This window comes from Nyctibius grandis, chromosome Z (genome assembly GCF_013368605.1).
Source record: "Nyctibius grandis isolate bNycGra1 chromosome Z, bNycGra1.pri, whole genome shotgun sequence".
NCBI lineage: Eukaryota > Metazoa > Chordata > Aves > Nyctibiiformes > Nyctibiidae > Nyctibius > Nyctibius grandis.
The window spans coordinates 74074678-74090698 of NC_090695.1; the positions used below are offsets into that span (position 1 = coordinate 74074678).

The 16021-nt window shown below is 43.0% G+C and overlaps 1 protein-coding gene across 1 annotated transcript in view; it reads left to right on the forward strand.

Annotated features, from left to right (window-relative positions):
* The window catches only part of MOB3B (MOB kinase activator 3B), a 63238-nt gene extending 58326 nt beyond the window's left edge, over positions 1 to 4912 (forward strand). The window contains exon 3 of the mRNA XM_068423338.1: positions 4850 to 4912. Within this exon, the coding sequence (XP_068279439.1) occupies positions 4850 to 4879 (30 nt within the window). The 3' untranslated portion in view covers positions 4880 to 4912. The remainder of the gene's footprint in view (positions 1 to 4849) is intronic.
* Positions 4913 to 16021: the final 11109 nt, after the last annotated feature.

Here is a 16021-nt window from a genome sequence, read left to right on the forward strand (position 1 = left end):
GTTCAAGAAGGACAGGGAACTGCTAGAGAGAGTCCAGCGCAGAGCCACGAAGATGATTAAGGGAGTGGAACATCTCCCTTATGAGGAGAGGCTGAGGGAGCTGGGTCTCTTTAGCTTAGAGAAGAGGAGACTGAGGGGTGACCTCATTAATGTTTATAAATATGTAAAGGGCAAGTGTCAAGAGGATGGAGCCAGGCTCTTCTCAGTGACATCCCTTGACAGGACAAGGGGCAATGGGTGTAAGCTGGAACACAGGAGGTTCCACTTAAATTTGAGGAAAAACTTCTTTACGGTGAGGGTGACTGAACACTGGAACAGGCTGCCCAGAGAGGTGGTGGAGTCTCCTTCTCTGGAGACATTCAAAACCCGCCTGGACGCGTTCCTGTGTGATATGGTCTAGGTAATCCTGCTCCGGCAGGGGGATTGGACTAGATGATCTTTCGAGGTCCCTTCCAATCCCTAACATTCTGTGATTCTGTGATTCTGTGATTCCAGGCTGCTGGATACCTCCAGGCAGGGTAACCCTGTTCTTTGGGAGGTAATACATTTCCTCTAAGCACTTCTCTGCTGAGACACTTGTATCCACATCTTAAACCCTCACCATGTTTAAAACAGTTGTCAAAGGGCTGGAACAAGCTGTTGTCACATTATCCTTAGGCTTGACAGCTGGCAGTAGGAGGAGGTGAGGAGGGGGAATGGCAATCCCTACTCATTTGCAGTTTGGGGAACTGGAAGTGAGGGTGGGATGCGGGCACTGAAAGAGGATTTGAATCTTTAAAGCAGCCCTGGTTTTAGTGAGGGTGATTATTGCATTTATTAATTTTTCTGGTGTTCTTATAGAATACTATTATTTATACTATCTCCTCATGTCACTTCATCCACCTTCCCATCAGCTTTTGCACAACACAGACTGCAAAGCCCTTGCTTCCATTAAATACTGATATAAAGGTGATGTCTGTTTTTTTTATGCCTTATGTTTTGCCAACTCCATATTTGACTCACACAAGCATAGAACCACCATTTTCTTAGAAGAACATGATTCTTTATTGGGCAACTTACTCTTCTTGCAGCCCATTCAGATTTGATCTGCATTTCCCCGTAGGTAGGTTTGTCCTGTTAAAAAGAGATTTCTTCAGCTACTCATGCATGCTCTAAGATGTTGGATTTTTTCCATTCTTTTCCTGCTTTATTTAAAGGTGAGCTGAGGAGCGGAAATTAAAATGTTTAGGTATAGATTTATGTGCTGAATGTATCTGACGTGAATGTTAAACTAGCAGGGAGAGGAGAGGACCAGACATCCATCAGAGATAAAGATTAATTACCCTTTTAAGACTGTGTGTTGCTTTTTTCCTTCTTCTGGGAGATCTTGTTGGTACTCCCTGAATAATATTGAGGAATGCTTCCTTCTGTGAAATCACAAATACTAAAGAAACAGACAGAATTCTAGTGCTTATGAAGTGGCTTGTTAGTGTTAACTCCAGCAAATGAGGAAGTACTTTAAGGACTTGACAGAGAATAGTAAATGTTTCTCTTTAAGTTACTTAGAAGTTAGTTCTGTGTTAAATTCTCCTCAGTGGCTGGTCAGTGGGCATACTCAGCACACAGATAGGGTCCAGATTTTATTTTCTGGTTTGTTTTTTGGCTTTAAAAAACAGCATTTATTTCTGCCTTCATTTTTTGTTAGTTGCGTTAATCCAAAATTGAGAGCAGGAACAAGTCTGAATGCAGTGGTACACAATAATGCTCTGGAATTTCTTGTAATTTGTTTTCAAGAGGAAGCACATCTGGTATGAAAAGCTCTGGTATGGAGAGTTTCTGTTAATGAATGTTTTGGGTGTTTATTCAGCACAGAAAAAGTTTCAAAGTTTTAAATAACTTTGAAAATGTTTGTGTGTTGCCTGTCTGTGTCTGCGTGTCTGATTGTCTAACTTGTCTGTCTAGCCTTTATATTTCATTTAATATCCAGCTGGGGCTGGGTAGCGTAGTACCTTAAGCCAAAGAGTCAGCCTTTCCGTCTTCCTGCCTTCTCAGAAGTGTCAGTCAACAGATAGTTGTCATTTCGCATGTTTGGGTAGTACCTTATGTGCTTTTAATTGATAATTAATCATCAAGAACATACTTCTACACCTTTCCCAAATTAAAACGAACAGTAAAGTTTCAGAGAAGCGCAAAACCAGGAAGACTCAGGAAACACTGAAGAAGACTCAGCTTTGAGTTTGTGTTAAAGGCAGTGCTCACCTAATGGCTCTGCACCAGCAGGATAACTAAGGAGACAGATCTCTGATGAGGTTTGAGGGGGACTTCTATGACGAGTTATGTGGAGTGGGACTGTGTGCTAAGTTCCCTGGTGCCCATCAGAATCAGTGAGAGATTTTCCAGCAGGCTCTGTGAAGAGCAGGTGAACAGTTTTTAAAGGTAAGCATCATCTCAGAGGGAGCATCTGGCAAGAAGGAGCGGTTTGCTCTGTAAAAGGCTCAGCAGTGGGCTCTGCAGCACGCAGCATGCCTCGTGCTGCCGCCTGGCCGAGGCTGGATGCTGTGGGTATGACCCTTCCTCTTGTTCTCACCAGCATTTTGAGGGAAGCTAGCTTTTTCTTTGCCAGCTTCATAATTATGTCAGTCTCTTTGAGAAACCATTTCCTGTTTGTTTTTCTTACCTGTTGTAAATTCCTCTAAGAAAAAAACAACTAGAAGTAGGTCATTCTCACAAAGCATGTACCAATTCACTGTTAGGAGATCACGGGTTTGTTTTTTTTTTTTAAAAAAAGCACATCTAGTTCATAGTCATTGTTCATTGAAATCAGTAAAAGCTGATTACTAAAATCAGCTAAAATCATTCCTTTACTAAAAAGTGAAGGGAATGCAACGTGACCATATGTCTGTACTTCTGTGTCCTTCATTTACCAATAACAATATAGGTCAATACAGAAGAAGTTTCTGTGCATTGGAGATGATGATGTTTTGTAACTTTTAACATTTTTCTGACTTCACAACTTTGGTGAGCATTTCGAAAACCAAAACCAAGCAGGTGCTGGAACAGAAGGCCTGCTAAGTAGAAGCAGGGAGAAAACTGCAGAGCCCTTTGCAGCAACATTCTCCTGACAGGGTGTGGGGAATAGGATTTAGGGGGAAGACAGTGGATGTAAGGGACTGTGAATACAACTGCATAACCAAACAAAAATCCAGAAATGAAAGGAGAGAGAGGCTTGGGGAGAATTTGTGTTACTTCAAAAAATAAATACTGCCTCAACAGAAAGGTTAGGAATGGCATGGTAGGTTCACACTTCATGACTCTTGAGCAGTGAAACCCTCACAGCTGCACGTAGCTGCAACATTGCAGAAATGCACATGGCAAACTGGTTTAAAGCCCTCTAGTTTACATCTTATGCATAGAATATCTAGGCTCCTACTCTTTCCTTTGCCTCACACATTTATGCATGTCTAAACTCCTGCCTCTGATGGTATTTTTTCCTTTAAGGTAAGAATGGAGATGCATTTTGCATGTGGAATGTGTTGCTTATGATGTTTTATTATTCTATTGGGAGGCAGTTTGCCTCTGAAGGAAGGTGGCCAAGTTTACAATAACTCTGGTACTGTCCACCTTACCCTTTTTACTGCTTTTCTAACAGAATAAGGTGCTACTGTCTGACTGCAAATAGCCATTCAGCAACTGCTATTTGTTGCAGTTGTGGTGGTGTTTTACCGGACAGACCTATCAGCTATGGTTATTGGTAGTATAGTATGGATGTGCAGACACTGGGTATGTGTAAACTTAGGGGTCTGCAAAGTTTAACGCTGTCTGGAGAAGCATTAGCACGTAGTTAATCTTCAGATAAGGGAAATGAAAGAATAATTTAAAATCTGGGAAGAAAACACAGACTTTGGAAACAATACTCCCTTCCTGAGTGTGTTGTATCTCCTTTCTACTTGCGGCAGATTTTGCTGAGGAAGGTGCTGAGCAATCTCGGCAATGAGTGTGCCTCCTCAGCCCATAGCACCATAGAATCATAGAATCATAGAATGATTTGGTTTGGAAGGGACCTTAACGATCACCTAGTTCCAACCCCCCCTGCCATGGGCACTGCCCTGCAGAGGCAGCTCGGGTGCAGACTGCTGGGGAGCAGCCAGGGCAGCGCTTGGCATTTTCGGCTGGAATGATGAAATGGTGTCAGGCCCTGTCAGCAAAACTTCTGCATGGTGTCAAACCACATCAGGGCTTGTGGCCCCTGCCCTGCCCTCCCCAAAAAGAGCTTCCTGAGGGCTTCAGGTCAAACTGGGTGCTGGTGGATTTTACCACCTTCTGGATGCCTGCTTTGGTCGGAGCTAATTATCATGGTGTTGACATAGTAGTATATTGTATGCTGCTCTTCAGTATTTCCTAGCATAGTTGCTTTCTGATCTCTCAAAGAAGAGGGAGAGCCATTTTGTATCTGCTTATGTATAAACCGTAGGCAGCTGTCCAACGGTGTGCTGAATTATGTTAAGAAGTTCTGCATTTGGTGTTTGTTACTGTGAAGGAATAAGCCTAATTGCAGCTGTTTAAAAGAAAAACAAAACAGAACAACCCAAAAAAACCCCACAAAACGTTTAAGGAGAAAAAGGGACAGATTTTTCTGTGAACATTCACCTTTGTCACCTTTAACAAATCAGAGGAGAAGAACTACTAGATGCTGCATGCTAATTGCCAGTTATGTTCATTGTCCTTGAAAGTGACAGAGAGGGGCAGAACCATGGTGGCATATAAAACTACATGAATTTGCAGAGATGCAGAAATGTTAACTGGGAAGAGGTGTGTGCACACTTTACAACAAATGCCATTTGCTTTTTAATCTCCCCTTCTTGTTTTGCAGAAAGAGATGACATCCAGGATGTGTCATTAAAAAAGCTACCCACTGAAGATAAGCAAAGTCTGATTTCCTCCTTACTGCAGAGTTCAAGAACATGACAGCCCTCATGGACTGAGCCTGCTTGCTAATCCGTGAAAGCAAGAAAGTTGGGAACCACAGTTACTTTCACAAGCGCTTTCCACCACTGTCAGTGTTCTTAACCCTGAATATGCTGCTAGGAACCTCATCTGAGTGACATGGATTATTGCGAAAAAGAAGAATCAGCTTCATATTAGTTCTAGCTCCTTCGTTAGGGATAAAAACCTCTTCAGCCACGAACGATGACAGACTGTGCTCCTGTTGCTAAAGCTTTACTGAAATTCAGGTCCCTGGGCTGATATCCAGATTAGTTGGTTTGAAACAAAACTGTATTGTTAGCTGCAATGTTATTTTCCTTTTCTTTTGTTTCCTAAGTGTAGCAGAATATTAAGACGGTCTGGAATCACAGAAGACTTTTAGCTTTTAATGCCCCCACCGCTCATCAGGCCACCCAAGGCTGGTGTTCCCAAATACCAGCAAGCTTTGTGTTTCCCGGAACAGAGCTGCGTCCTTCAGCTGATCAGGTAGTTTGTGCTTCATTGTGACTCATAATTGGGTGACAATGGGACAGTTTCTGATCTCAATTACATGAGTAGGGATCCAGATATAGCTCTGCAGTGTTGAAGTCTTTTCTTTGAATTCCTACTGTGACTGACAGCAAATCAGCTCAGAATTCTCTACATTAAATAAAAAAAAAGCTATAGTCAGCATTGTCCTGAAGTACCCTATGAAGTACACCAATCTGTCACGTACTTTGATACCCTCCTGTCCTTTTAGAAGAAAGGATCACACTTATTCACCTTAAAGTTTCATCTTTTCAGGGAAAAAGAAATTTAGTTTCAGTAACTGGGAGGAAGAACAGTAAAGATGAGTAGTATACAAGTTAGAGCAGGAGGGATAAAGTGAAGGTCTCTCTCTGTTGAATCTAAACAGTGCCCAGCAGTGTGGCTTGCTTTCCACACTGGACTAACATACAATTTTTTTCCAGAACTCAGTCCAACTTCACTAACACATGTATGGACAGCCTGGAAGGATCCATTGCAGTAAATCAAGTCTTCTATGCCAAATATGCCCTCATAAGAGACCTTCTTCTACAAAAAAAAAATAAAGCAATACTTAACAGAGAGGTCACAAGAGAGATACAGCTGAATAAATGGGAATCAAGTGGAACACACCTATATATTCTGTGCCTTCTAATGAATTTTGCACACTTGTGTTATTGTGAAAGATTACGCCTTCCTGAGTAAGTGCTGAACCCTGTGGCTTCCTTTCTCCTCAAGTGAGTTAGGTATGTTTACATCTTCTGAGACAGTATCAGAAGCAAATCTCTGGAGTATCCAGTGGTTGTAACATTTAAAATAGAGGGGTAGCAGACACTAAAGAATAACACAAACCTTTTCTAGCTCATTGTGGTACATTCTGATTTGCTTGCCTGCTTGCTTAAAATAGGGCTTGTAAATATTAGTGATCACGTCCTTGCTGGGACAAAAGCCTCTTGTCTGTGAACATTCATTGTAGATATGGTGGAGGCTTTTCTGCATCTTTAGAATGATGCAAGCAGCATAATCCTTAGCTTTCAAGGGGATGGACTGAAGCGTTCTTACCTCCTTCGGTGGTCTTTGCAATCAGGTTAATTCTTTGGGGATTGGAATGTGCACACAGATAATTTCTGGCCTGCTGGCACTTTTGCAGGACATAACTAGCTTGTGGAATTCATTGGCACAGCTATTGCTGACCTTAGTGCCTCATTTTAAAGAAGATGAGAAATGTTATGTCTTTGGAACACAGTACGTGGTACGTGTGGATGACAACTGCCTGGAATTATATCAGTTGCGTACAGAAGGGTTTCTTGTACTCCTCCAAAGTGCCTGGGCTGTTGTGCTGTTGCAGATGGAGCTGTAGCCGATACAGTGCTCTCGAATTTCACTGTGGTCAGTTGCCATCTGGTGTTCTTATGGCTGGGCAGTACTGCAGTGCAGTATTTTAAAAGATTAACATGAAGATACAAATGTGTGGAAGTTTGTGCATAAAGATCAAAGTCACTACATAAATTGAAAAATATGGTATTTGATGCATAAAATAATTTATTCTTCATTTTATTACGCTACTTACCATATGCTGTTTTGAGTCTATTCACTGTAGTGCAGTCTGAAGATGAGGGGAATTTGTTCCCGGTTACTTTGAATTATTTTTGAATAACTTTTCTGTGAATGCATTAGTTTTGTGAATGCAAAAATTATCTGTTGGAGTAATTTCCTTTTTCTAAAACTGTTTTTCATAAACTTTGTGTTTCCTTTTCTACTACAGCACACTGTATGAGGCAAAGGAGGGAAATGCAGAGTTGAACACTAGAGGATTTGTTTGACCTGGCCAAAATTCCTGTAATGGGAAAAGCCAATTACAACCCAGGAGCTGAACCAGCCACAAAGAAGTGCAAAATGTACTTACTTTGGTTGCTTATTCTGCTGGGGAGACCATGGAGTTTGCTAGGTGATGAAATAAACTTCCTCCAAATGGCAGGGTTTGGGCTTTGGCTCAGTATCTCCCAACAGGTACTCTTGCTTCCACTGCAGAGATATTCAGCCACAGCCTGGCCATCTCATACCATGGGCTGTTTCTGCTTTTCCTGTGCCTGGTATTTGATAGCCCAAAAAGAATAATGTCTGGAACATGGCATCACTACATAAAAATATCATGTTACCCCTTCCCATAGAGGAGAGAGGGGCAGTGTCCTGTTGGATCTTGTGCTCAAGGATTCCAGCTTCATCAGTAATTTGCTCGGGGCCACATCTGGACAGAATCATGTTCTGGTTGTTAATTGCAGGTCTTGATTTATGTGATTCCTCAGGATATGTAATGAGAACTGACTTTAAATGTGACTGTATGCAGAGGCACCCATTTCACCTACTGAGAAAAACTTTCTACCTGATCTTCATTGTGTATGTTCCTAATCATTCCAACATTTCATATGGTTCTGCAATTTGGCAAGGGGGGAAAAGAGTTATGTTTGTTGGGTTTTTTTTTTAATCGCCTTTCTAGTCTTTCAATCAGGTCTTGTTTTTCTTGCCTAAAAACCAATTTTTTTTGCTCTGGTACTTAAGAGATGCTGTTAGTGTTAAGCTTCAAGGCACTATAAGAGGGATCACTTTAGCTGACTGAGATCACAGTCAGCTTTACTTCAGAGTGTGAAACGTTCCTGTGATACCAAAATTGCCTTCAGTGATTAAAGACTTAATAGCTTTCATTGATTGTCTCTTTAATAAGGGATTTTGTAATGAACTTCTGCTTTGTGTGAACATAGACTAGTGTCACTGTAATGACAAATGAAACGTGAAACAAATCTTAACGTAACCTCCCTTATGTTTTATGAAGGATGGAGTGCCAGGGTCTATCAAAGGTGGGGGGGTTTACTGATACACAGCAGTGAAATTGATGATTTCCATCAGATTTAAGAGAAATGGGTATTTACAAAAACTTGAGTTTTCTCTGAGAACTCAAGCTCTAAGCAGCAAAACTTGTATCAGACAAGGTATTTAATTCTGATCAACGGGGTCATTAAGAACAAGGCAGGGAGAGAAGAGGAAAACAGTTAACATATAACTCTGTGGGGACCTACAGACAACTACTGAAGACGTGCAGAAACCTAAGGCGTAAACGTTGTCCCAGTGACCATGAGCAAGAAAATTCGTGAGGCTCTGTGGAAAGGACACAGAGAATGGTACCCTTTGTAGTCAGGGAGCCACTATTACCAAGTCTTTATTAACAATAGACTAAAAGAATCTTTTAGCACCTTTGTACTTCAGGTTGGATGAATTACACATTCTGGAGCCCTCTCACAAAAAGCTATTCCTTCCTTTCACGTTTTACCTTTTCTGCATGTTCTTCAAGTTTCTCACATTTTCCAGGAGTGAGGTCTCAGAGCTGGCATTCTGCCTTTTAATCTTGTCTTTGCTTCCCCAAGGACAGTGTTGTTACAAAAAGTAGCTTTCTCACCTCCCTGTGTACCTCCAGAAAGGATACCTCTCACCTATGCCCTCTGAAGAGCGACCGCCAAGGGTTGGTTTTCCATAATCCTTTCAGAAGAGCAGAAGCAGAGAGCAGGAGGTACATGTGAGCACTGCAAAATAGGATGCACTATGTATAAAACAGAAATATGCTTGCTACTATATGCCATGCTTTAAGTGCTTTAGAAAGGGGATAACACTGGGGGACCCAGTGTAGACAAGTGGTCAGTGCTCAGACATTTTGTCCTATACATTGGAAGAAATTGAACACATTTTTAATGATTATGGAGACTATTCCAAGGGCAAAGCAAGCCAAATCAGTAATAAGAACCTGTTAGTGGTATACATTTAAATCTAAAATGATCAAACTTCATTTTTCTTGTATGTCATGCTAAATAGAGAGGCAATGTTTTTCAAGGTTTAGCCAAATAAGTTGGAGCTATTAAAGTAATTGTTTCTTTTCTGTTTTAATAAGTTTTCCTGTTTTAAAGGCAGATATAATATAATAAAGAGTTATAATAATATTCTCCCAGGGAAAAAATAAATGACTTGTCCAGTCTAATACATGCGTGCATGCATACATATATATATATGTTTGGATGGGGATATGGATGTGGAAGTGTCGGTGTGTGCATATGTACACTCCCTGCTCTTCCCCACAGAATACAGTTTTTTGTTTTGGTAGTTTTTAAGGGGGATGCATCTTTTCTAAGAAACAAGTGGTTGATTCCTTTTCCTTCTCCATGCATCACTGCTGTTTGGTATGTTAATTTTTTTTAATGATGTCAGACGTGTCTTAGGCTCTTATAGTTTTGTTTGTTATTAAATGGTGGTTCAACTGTATGGGAAGAGAGGCCGACATTAACTGTTGTAGTCATTAAAAGAAAAGGAAAGATTACTTTTCAAATCAATCCTGGTGGATAAAGCGATGAAATCCAAATATGAATAAAAGAAACATAACCGTGCAGAAGTGTTGTGAAGTTGTTTGGGATCTAACTCTTCAGCAAGAAAAATGCATGTGCTTTTCATACCGCAGGGTAGAATTTCCTGCCAGGCTCACAGGACTTAGAGGTGAGTGAGATCCATCACTGCCAATGCACCAACTTCCTGACCGTCCTCCTGGCACCCATGCAACACCAAGAAAAATCGACCAAATGCTAATTTTCATGCTAGTGAACATCACTGGGATCAGACTAGCTCTGCAAGTAGCCTTTCTTTAGCTAAGCTGGCCTGCTAGTTCTTGCCTGTCAGTTCCTCGAGCTTGGGTAACTCATGGATTTCATCATGTTCTTCAGCTGGTTCCTGATGGGACACTTGAAGACAGGAGGGACATGTAAGTAGCAGCAAGCCAGTTCAAGGCAAAGTTCCATCTCTCAAAAACGGAACTAAAGAGTCTTGGTTAGCATTTGGCTGCCACAGAAGGAAACGGAGGTCTAGTAGGATGACGGAAACTATCTCAGCATATGGACTTAAAGCTCATTGGACTGTTCTCTTTGTCCTTTGGCCTGATTCCTAAAACATATATAACCATATGTATATATGCACTATTATATATAAAACTACGGTATACTGAGTATGAGTCAAGTTACAGAACTTGAGGTGAGCAGGAGCATAAGGGTTAAGAATGGCTGCCGGCTATGTAGAGACAGCACCCAGGAGAAGAAGACCTCATGCCAGACTTCAGTTGTCTCTCTCTCATGGTGGGGAGGAGCTGAAGATGAGAGATGCTGGGACTGGTGGAGTAACCAGAAAACAGGAGCTGAGGGAAGCTGAGGAATTTGGCAGAGCTGAAGGAAGCCCAGTGGCAAGGGTAGCAGGAAGGTTCTCGGGGTAGCACGTGCATATCTATACACCAGAGGACTGTGCCAACATTGAGAGGGCCCTCAATAGGTTGGAGAAAAAGGCCAACAGGAACCTCACGAGGTTTAATAAAGGGAAATGCGAAGTCCTGCACTTGAGGAACAATAGCCCCAGGGATCAGTGTATGCAGGGGGCCACCCAGTTGGAAAGCAGCTTGGCAGGGAAGGACCTGGGGTCATGGTGGACACCAAGCTGACCATGACCCAGCAATCTGCCCTCATGGCATACAAGGCCAACAGCCTCCTGGGCTGCATTAGGAGGATTGTTACCAGCTCAGCCCTGGTGAGACATATGTGGCGTGCTGGGTCCAGTCCTGGGCTCACCAGTACAAGAGACAGTACAGGCTGGAGCAAGTGCAGAAAAGAGCCATGAGGATGATGAAGGGACTGGAGCATCTCTCAGACAAGGAGAGGCTGAAAGAGAAGGGACTGTTTATCCTGGAGAAGGCCCATGGGGGATGTTATCCATATGTATCAATATTTGATGAAGTGAGTGAAGAAGACAGTCAGACTCTTCTCAGTGGGATGCAATGACAGAAGCAATGGACATAAACTGGAGTACAGCGAACTCCTATTAAACGTAAGGAAAACCTTTTTCTTAGTGAGGGTGGTCAAACACTGGAGCAGGTTGCCCAGAGAGGTTGTAGGGTCTCCATCCTTGGAGATATTAAAAAAACAACTGGACACAACCCTGAGCAACCTTTTTAAAGTGACCCTGCTCTGGCTATGGTGTTGGACTAGCAACCTCCAGCAGTGCCTCCAACCCAGTCGTATGGTGAGCCTGCGATTACAGCAGAGTGCAGGCTCTTCAGTCTGCCATTGTCCATATTCCTGTCTCGGCCAGAAGACACCTATGCTGTCAGGGAAAAGAGCTGCAGTAAACTCTTCCCTCTCCAGGTTTGCTGCATGCCTCCCTCTTTTCCCCAGCCTGACTCCATGAAGCAATGAAAGCTGAACAGCAAGTGGAAGGCAGCTCCTGGGTCAGCCAAGGGGCGAAGCAGCAGGGGAGAAGTAAGACTGGCTATTACATACCACACGCCCTCCTACTCTGGAGAAGTTCACAGAATCACAGAATCACAGAATCAATCAGGTTGGAAGAGACCTCAGGGATCATCGAGTCCAACCGTTGCCCTGACACCACCCTGTCAACTAGACCATGGCACTAAGTGCCATGTCCAGTCTTTTCTTAAACACATCCAGAGATGGTGACTCCACCACCTCCCTGGGCAGCCCATTCCAATGTCTAATAACCCTTTCTGAAAAGAAATGCTTCCTAATGTCCAACCTGAACCTCCCCTGGCGAAGCTTGAGGCTATGTCCTCTTGTCCTATCGCTAGTTGCCCGGGAGAAGAGGCCAACTCCCACTTCACTACAACCTCCCTTCAGGTAGTTGTTGACAGCAATAAGGTCACCTCTGAGCCTCCTCTTCTCCAGGCTAAACAACCCCAGCTCCCTCAGCCGTTCCTCGTAGGTCAGACCCTCCAGACCGTTCACCAGCTTGGTCGCCCTCCTCTGGACTCGCTCCAACACCTCAACATCTTTCTTGAAGTGCGGGGCCCAGAACTGGACACAGTATTCAAGCTGCGGCCTCACCAGTGCCGAGTACAGAGGGACGATCACTTCCGTAGACCGGCTGGCTACACTACTCCTAGTAGAGGCCAGGATGCCATTGGCCTTCTTGGCCACCTGGGCACACTGCTGGCTCATGTTTAGCCAGCTGTCGATCAGCACCCCCAGGTCTCTTTCTGCCAGGCCGCTTTCTAACCACTCTTCCCCCAGCCTGTAGCGCTGCATGGGGTTGTTGTGGCCAAAGTGTAAGACCCGGCACTTGTTGAACCTCATGCCGTTGGTCTCGGCCCATCTATCTAACCTGTCCAGATCCCTCTGAAGGGCCTTCCTACCCTCCAGCAGATCGACATTCCCACCCAGCTTGGTGTCATCTGCAAATTTGCTAAGGGTGCACTCAATCCCTACGTCTAGATCATCTATAAAGATATTGAACAGCACCGGCCCCAGAACTGAGCCCTGGGGAACACCGCTAGTGACCGGCCGCCAGTTGGACTTTGCCCCATTCACCACCACTCTCTGGGCTCGGCCATCCAGCCAGTTTTTAACGCATTTAAGAGTCCACCCATCCAAGCCCCAGGCAGCCAGTTTGAAAAAATTGTCTCAGCTGTGTCAGTGCCACTGGAACTGGGATGATGATTGCCTGATGCTGCCCAGTATGATGGCAAAGCAGGATTCAGCCTCCCTTTTCTATTCCATACTGCTCTTCACAGTCCTCAGAGCCGGTGTAAAATGAAAGTGAGGCAAACTCAGCAGGCAACACAGTGAAAAACAAACAGATCCACCAGATTAAAAAAACAGCTGTAACGTACAACAGATGGACCTCATGTTTTGAGCCCTTGGACTGTATTTAATATGTCACAGCAATTAGAGCAATTCAAGTAAATTGACTCATCATCTGAAGGCGTCACCCACCTGGTGCATGCATTTTGGTAAGTGGAGTCATTCTGGCACTATTAGTAGCAGAGTAAAAGCCACACATTACTCACACCCCTAAAAACCATACTGTAGGTAATTACTAACCATTCACTAATAAATATGGCACAAGGGGTAGCACTAGTTAGGAGGGAGGTGGCATCTCATTACATAAACAGTAAATCCAGCCCCTCTCCTGCTGTAAGCCAGATTTTATTACATTCTAGCAGTTGAACAGAAAAAAAAACAACAACACAAAACTGAAAACAGACCATTCTAAAATTTGACATTTATATTGTATCATCAGGAGTTGTGTCACAGAGTCCTCCTAGAGCACTGCAAAATCTTGTCAGGCTAGTCAGCTCCACAAATCAGGACACTTGTTTTTAGTTCAGTGTTAAGCACCTGTCATGTTACTTTCTGCCTTATAATGGGCAACGTCTATCAGCTGGCAGTACTTGTAGGTGTCATTTCTGTTCATAGCAAGAAGCTGACTTCTAAGAAGTGGTATCACTCTCACCAAGCGAGCGAAGCAGTTTGCTGAACACACCTTCATGTGGATGGAGCAACAAAACCTCAGAGTGGCTGGGAACCCACGGAACTTAGCTGTGTCCTTATTGCTGGTAGCCTCTGGCTCAGTGGTGCTGTAATTTTAGACATATCATCGAACAATTTGTTTTCTACCCAGTGGTGTCCATATTCATGAGTTGAAAGAGAGTCAGTGGGTGCAGTGATAGTAGCAGAATTCTGGCCCAGGTTTGGAAGACCTCCTTGGTCTAAAGTCAGCTGTGAGTGATTACCCAAGCTTTGTGCTGGCATGCTGCACTGGAGTGCATTGCACTCACAGTCCCTGAGCCTTTCAGGCTCTTCTGGGCTCAAGCTGTAAAAATCATCAAATATTTCCACGAATTGTTCTGTTCTGCTCCCAAGAGACAGGTGCTTACTAAACCAAATGCATGTGCACTTCACGCTATGTTAACCAAAAAAAAACCCAAACTATCACCTGTTTTGACTTTCTGAGAGTTTCTTTTAGCAAATTATCAGAGAAATACACTAACAGTGCAGTCTAGTAACGCTCACGCTTACCAGTAGTTTCAGTGACACACGTATGTAAAAAATGCACAGTTAAGACCAAGAATTATCACCTACCCTCCCAGTTGCCACCATAATAACCATATTAATATTGTGCCCAATGAATCTGCCCACTTGCTTGCTTAATTTTTAAGTACCTATGACATGATCGAGCGTGAGGAGAGAAATGGTATATACTAATTGAGAAACTCTTCAGGGATAAAAAAAACCAAATCCTAATCATCTAATACATTGCATTTATCCTTCTCAAAATGGATAAACAATGGTAAACAATAAAATTCTGAGCTGGTGCATGTAGCCTGAGAAGCAGAGCTGGTTTACCTAGTAAGCAGGTTCCTCTGACAGGACATCTTTCATTAAGTGTTCCTGTGCTAGATTTTCCTCACAAAAGTATAAGAAAAGAAAATGACACAAACACTGTATGGATTTGTTTTAGTGGTGGTTGTTGGAGCCCATCCATCAGCCAGCCTCCTGGTGATGTACTTCTAAGATGATTTCTAAGTGAAATCAGACTTGCCTGGCCTGTGTTTCTAGCTCTGAGTTACTTGGATGTGGCCTGTAGTTATAAAAATGGAGGAAGGTTAGGAGAAAGGAAGAGGCTGAGTTGACTCAAAAGACTCAGCTTGTAAGTGGCACGTACATGTCACCAGTGTGTGATCCTGAGTTTTGTGATGTGTGGCTGACCCTCAAAACGTCTTTCCAAATAACGCATGGAAAATTGAATTTTACTGATCCTGTAGCAATGCTTATTCATTAAGATGGCAGGCAATATAATTATTTCTTGAAAAATAAAAATGGAAGAGAATCTGTGATCTATGGTAAAAAGAAAAAAGCAAGTAATAAGACAATTAGATTGTTGTATATCAATTGCAAGACAGCTAAGAACTAGTACCCTGAAATTAAACCTGTTATAGATTGTCTATATAATACAGATATACACGTATGTCTTAATTTTCTCTGTATGGAAGAAAAATACATACATAACCAATCTGGATAATTTCAGTGTCCTGTTGTTAAAGTTGGAAGGTGGTTTAAGCCATGTAAACAAACAAATGTCAGTTCTGAAAATAATTTTGGACATCACTAATTAAAGAACAACTTAAATCTGTTGTTGTGCTACCTCAAGCAGAGACATAAATCGTGTGCCTGCTACTTTTGATATCAGTACCTTCTGCAAGAAAATACCTCAGAATCTGTGACTGCTATGCTGTCATTTATTGTTTGCCCAGTACTCTGACTTGGCTGGCCTCAATATTCCAGCAGCATTACTGTAATAATTAGTAGACGCTACACTAAGAAATACAATCATGTTACTTTAGCCTCAGTTATGGCAGATCAGATGGGCAATCTGCCCATGTGTGTGCTCCAGCAAGTCGGTAGTTTAAGCAGCGGTGAAGATGCTTATACAGATATTTTACCACACATTTGCAGGAGATGGTACACTCCAGGCACCCCTGGCAGCATCACTTGGTGTCCATAAGGAGGAACGTGGAGGGTACTAGTCCAGGGGCTGGGCAGGCACCAAGCTGACTCTCCACAATGTCCAAGCCCTTGACAAAGAGCAACTCCCCGCTACAGGAGGCCAGGGCAGCAGACGGGGCACCCATCCCCATGGCAGAGAGCCTTTCACACTTCCTCCTCTTGCTGCTGTAGGGCTCAGG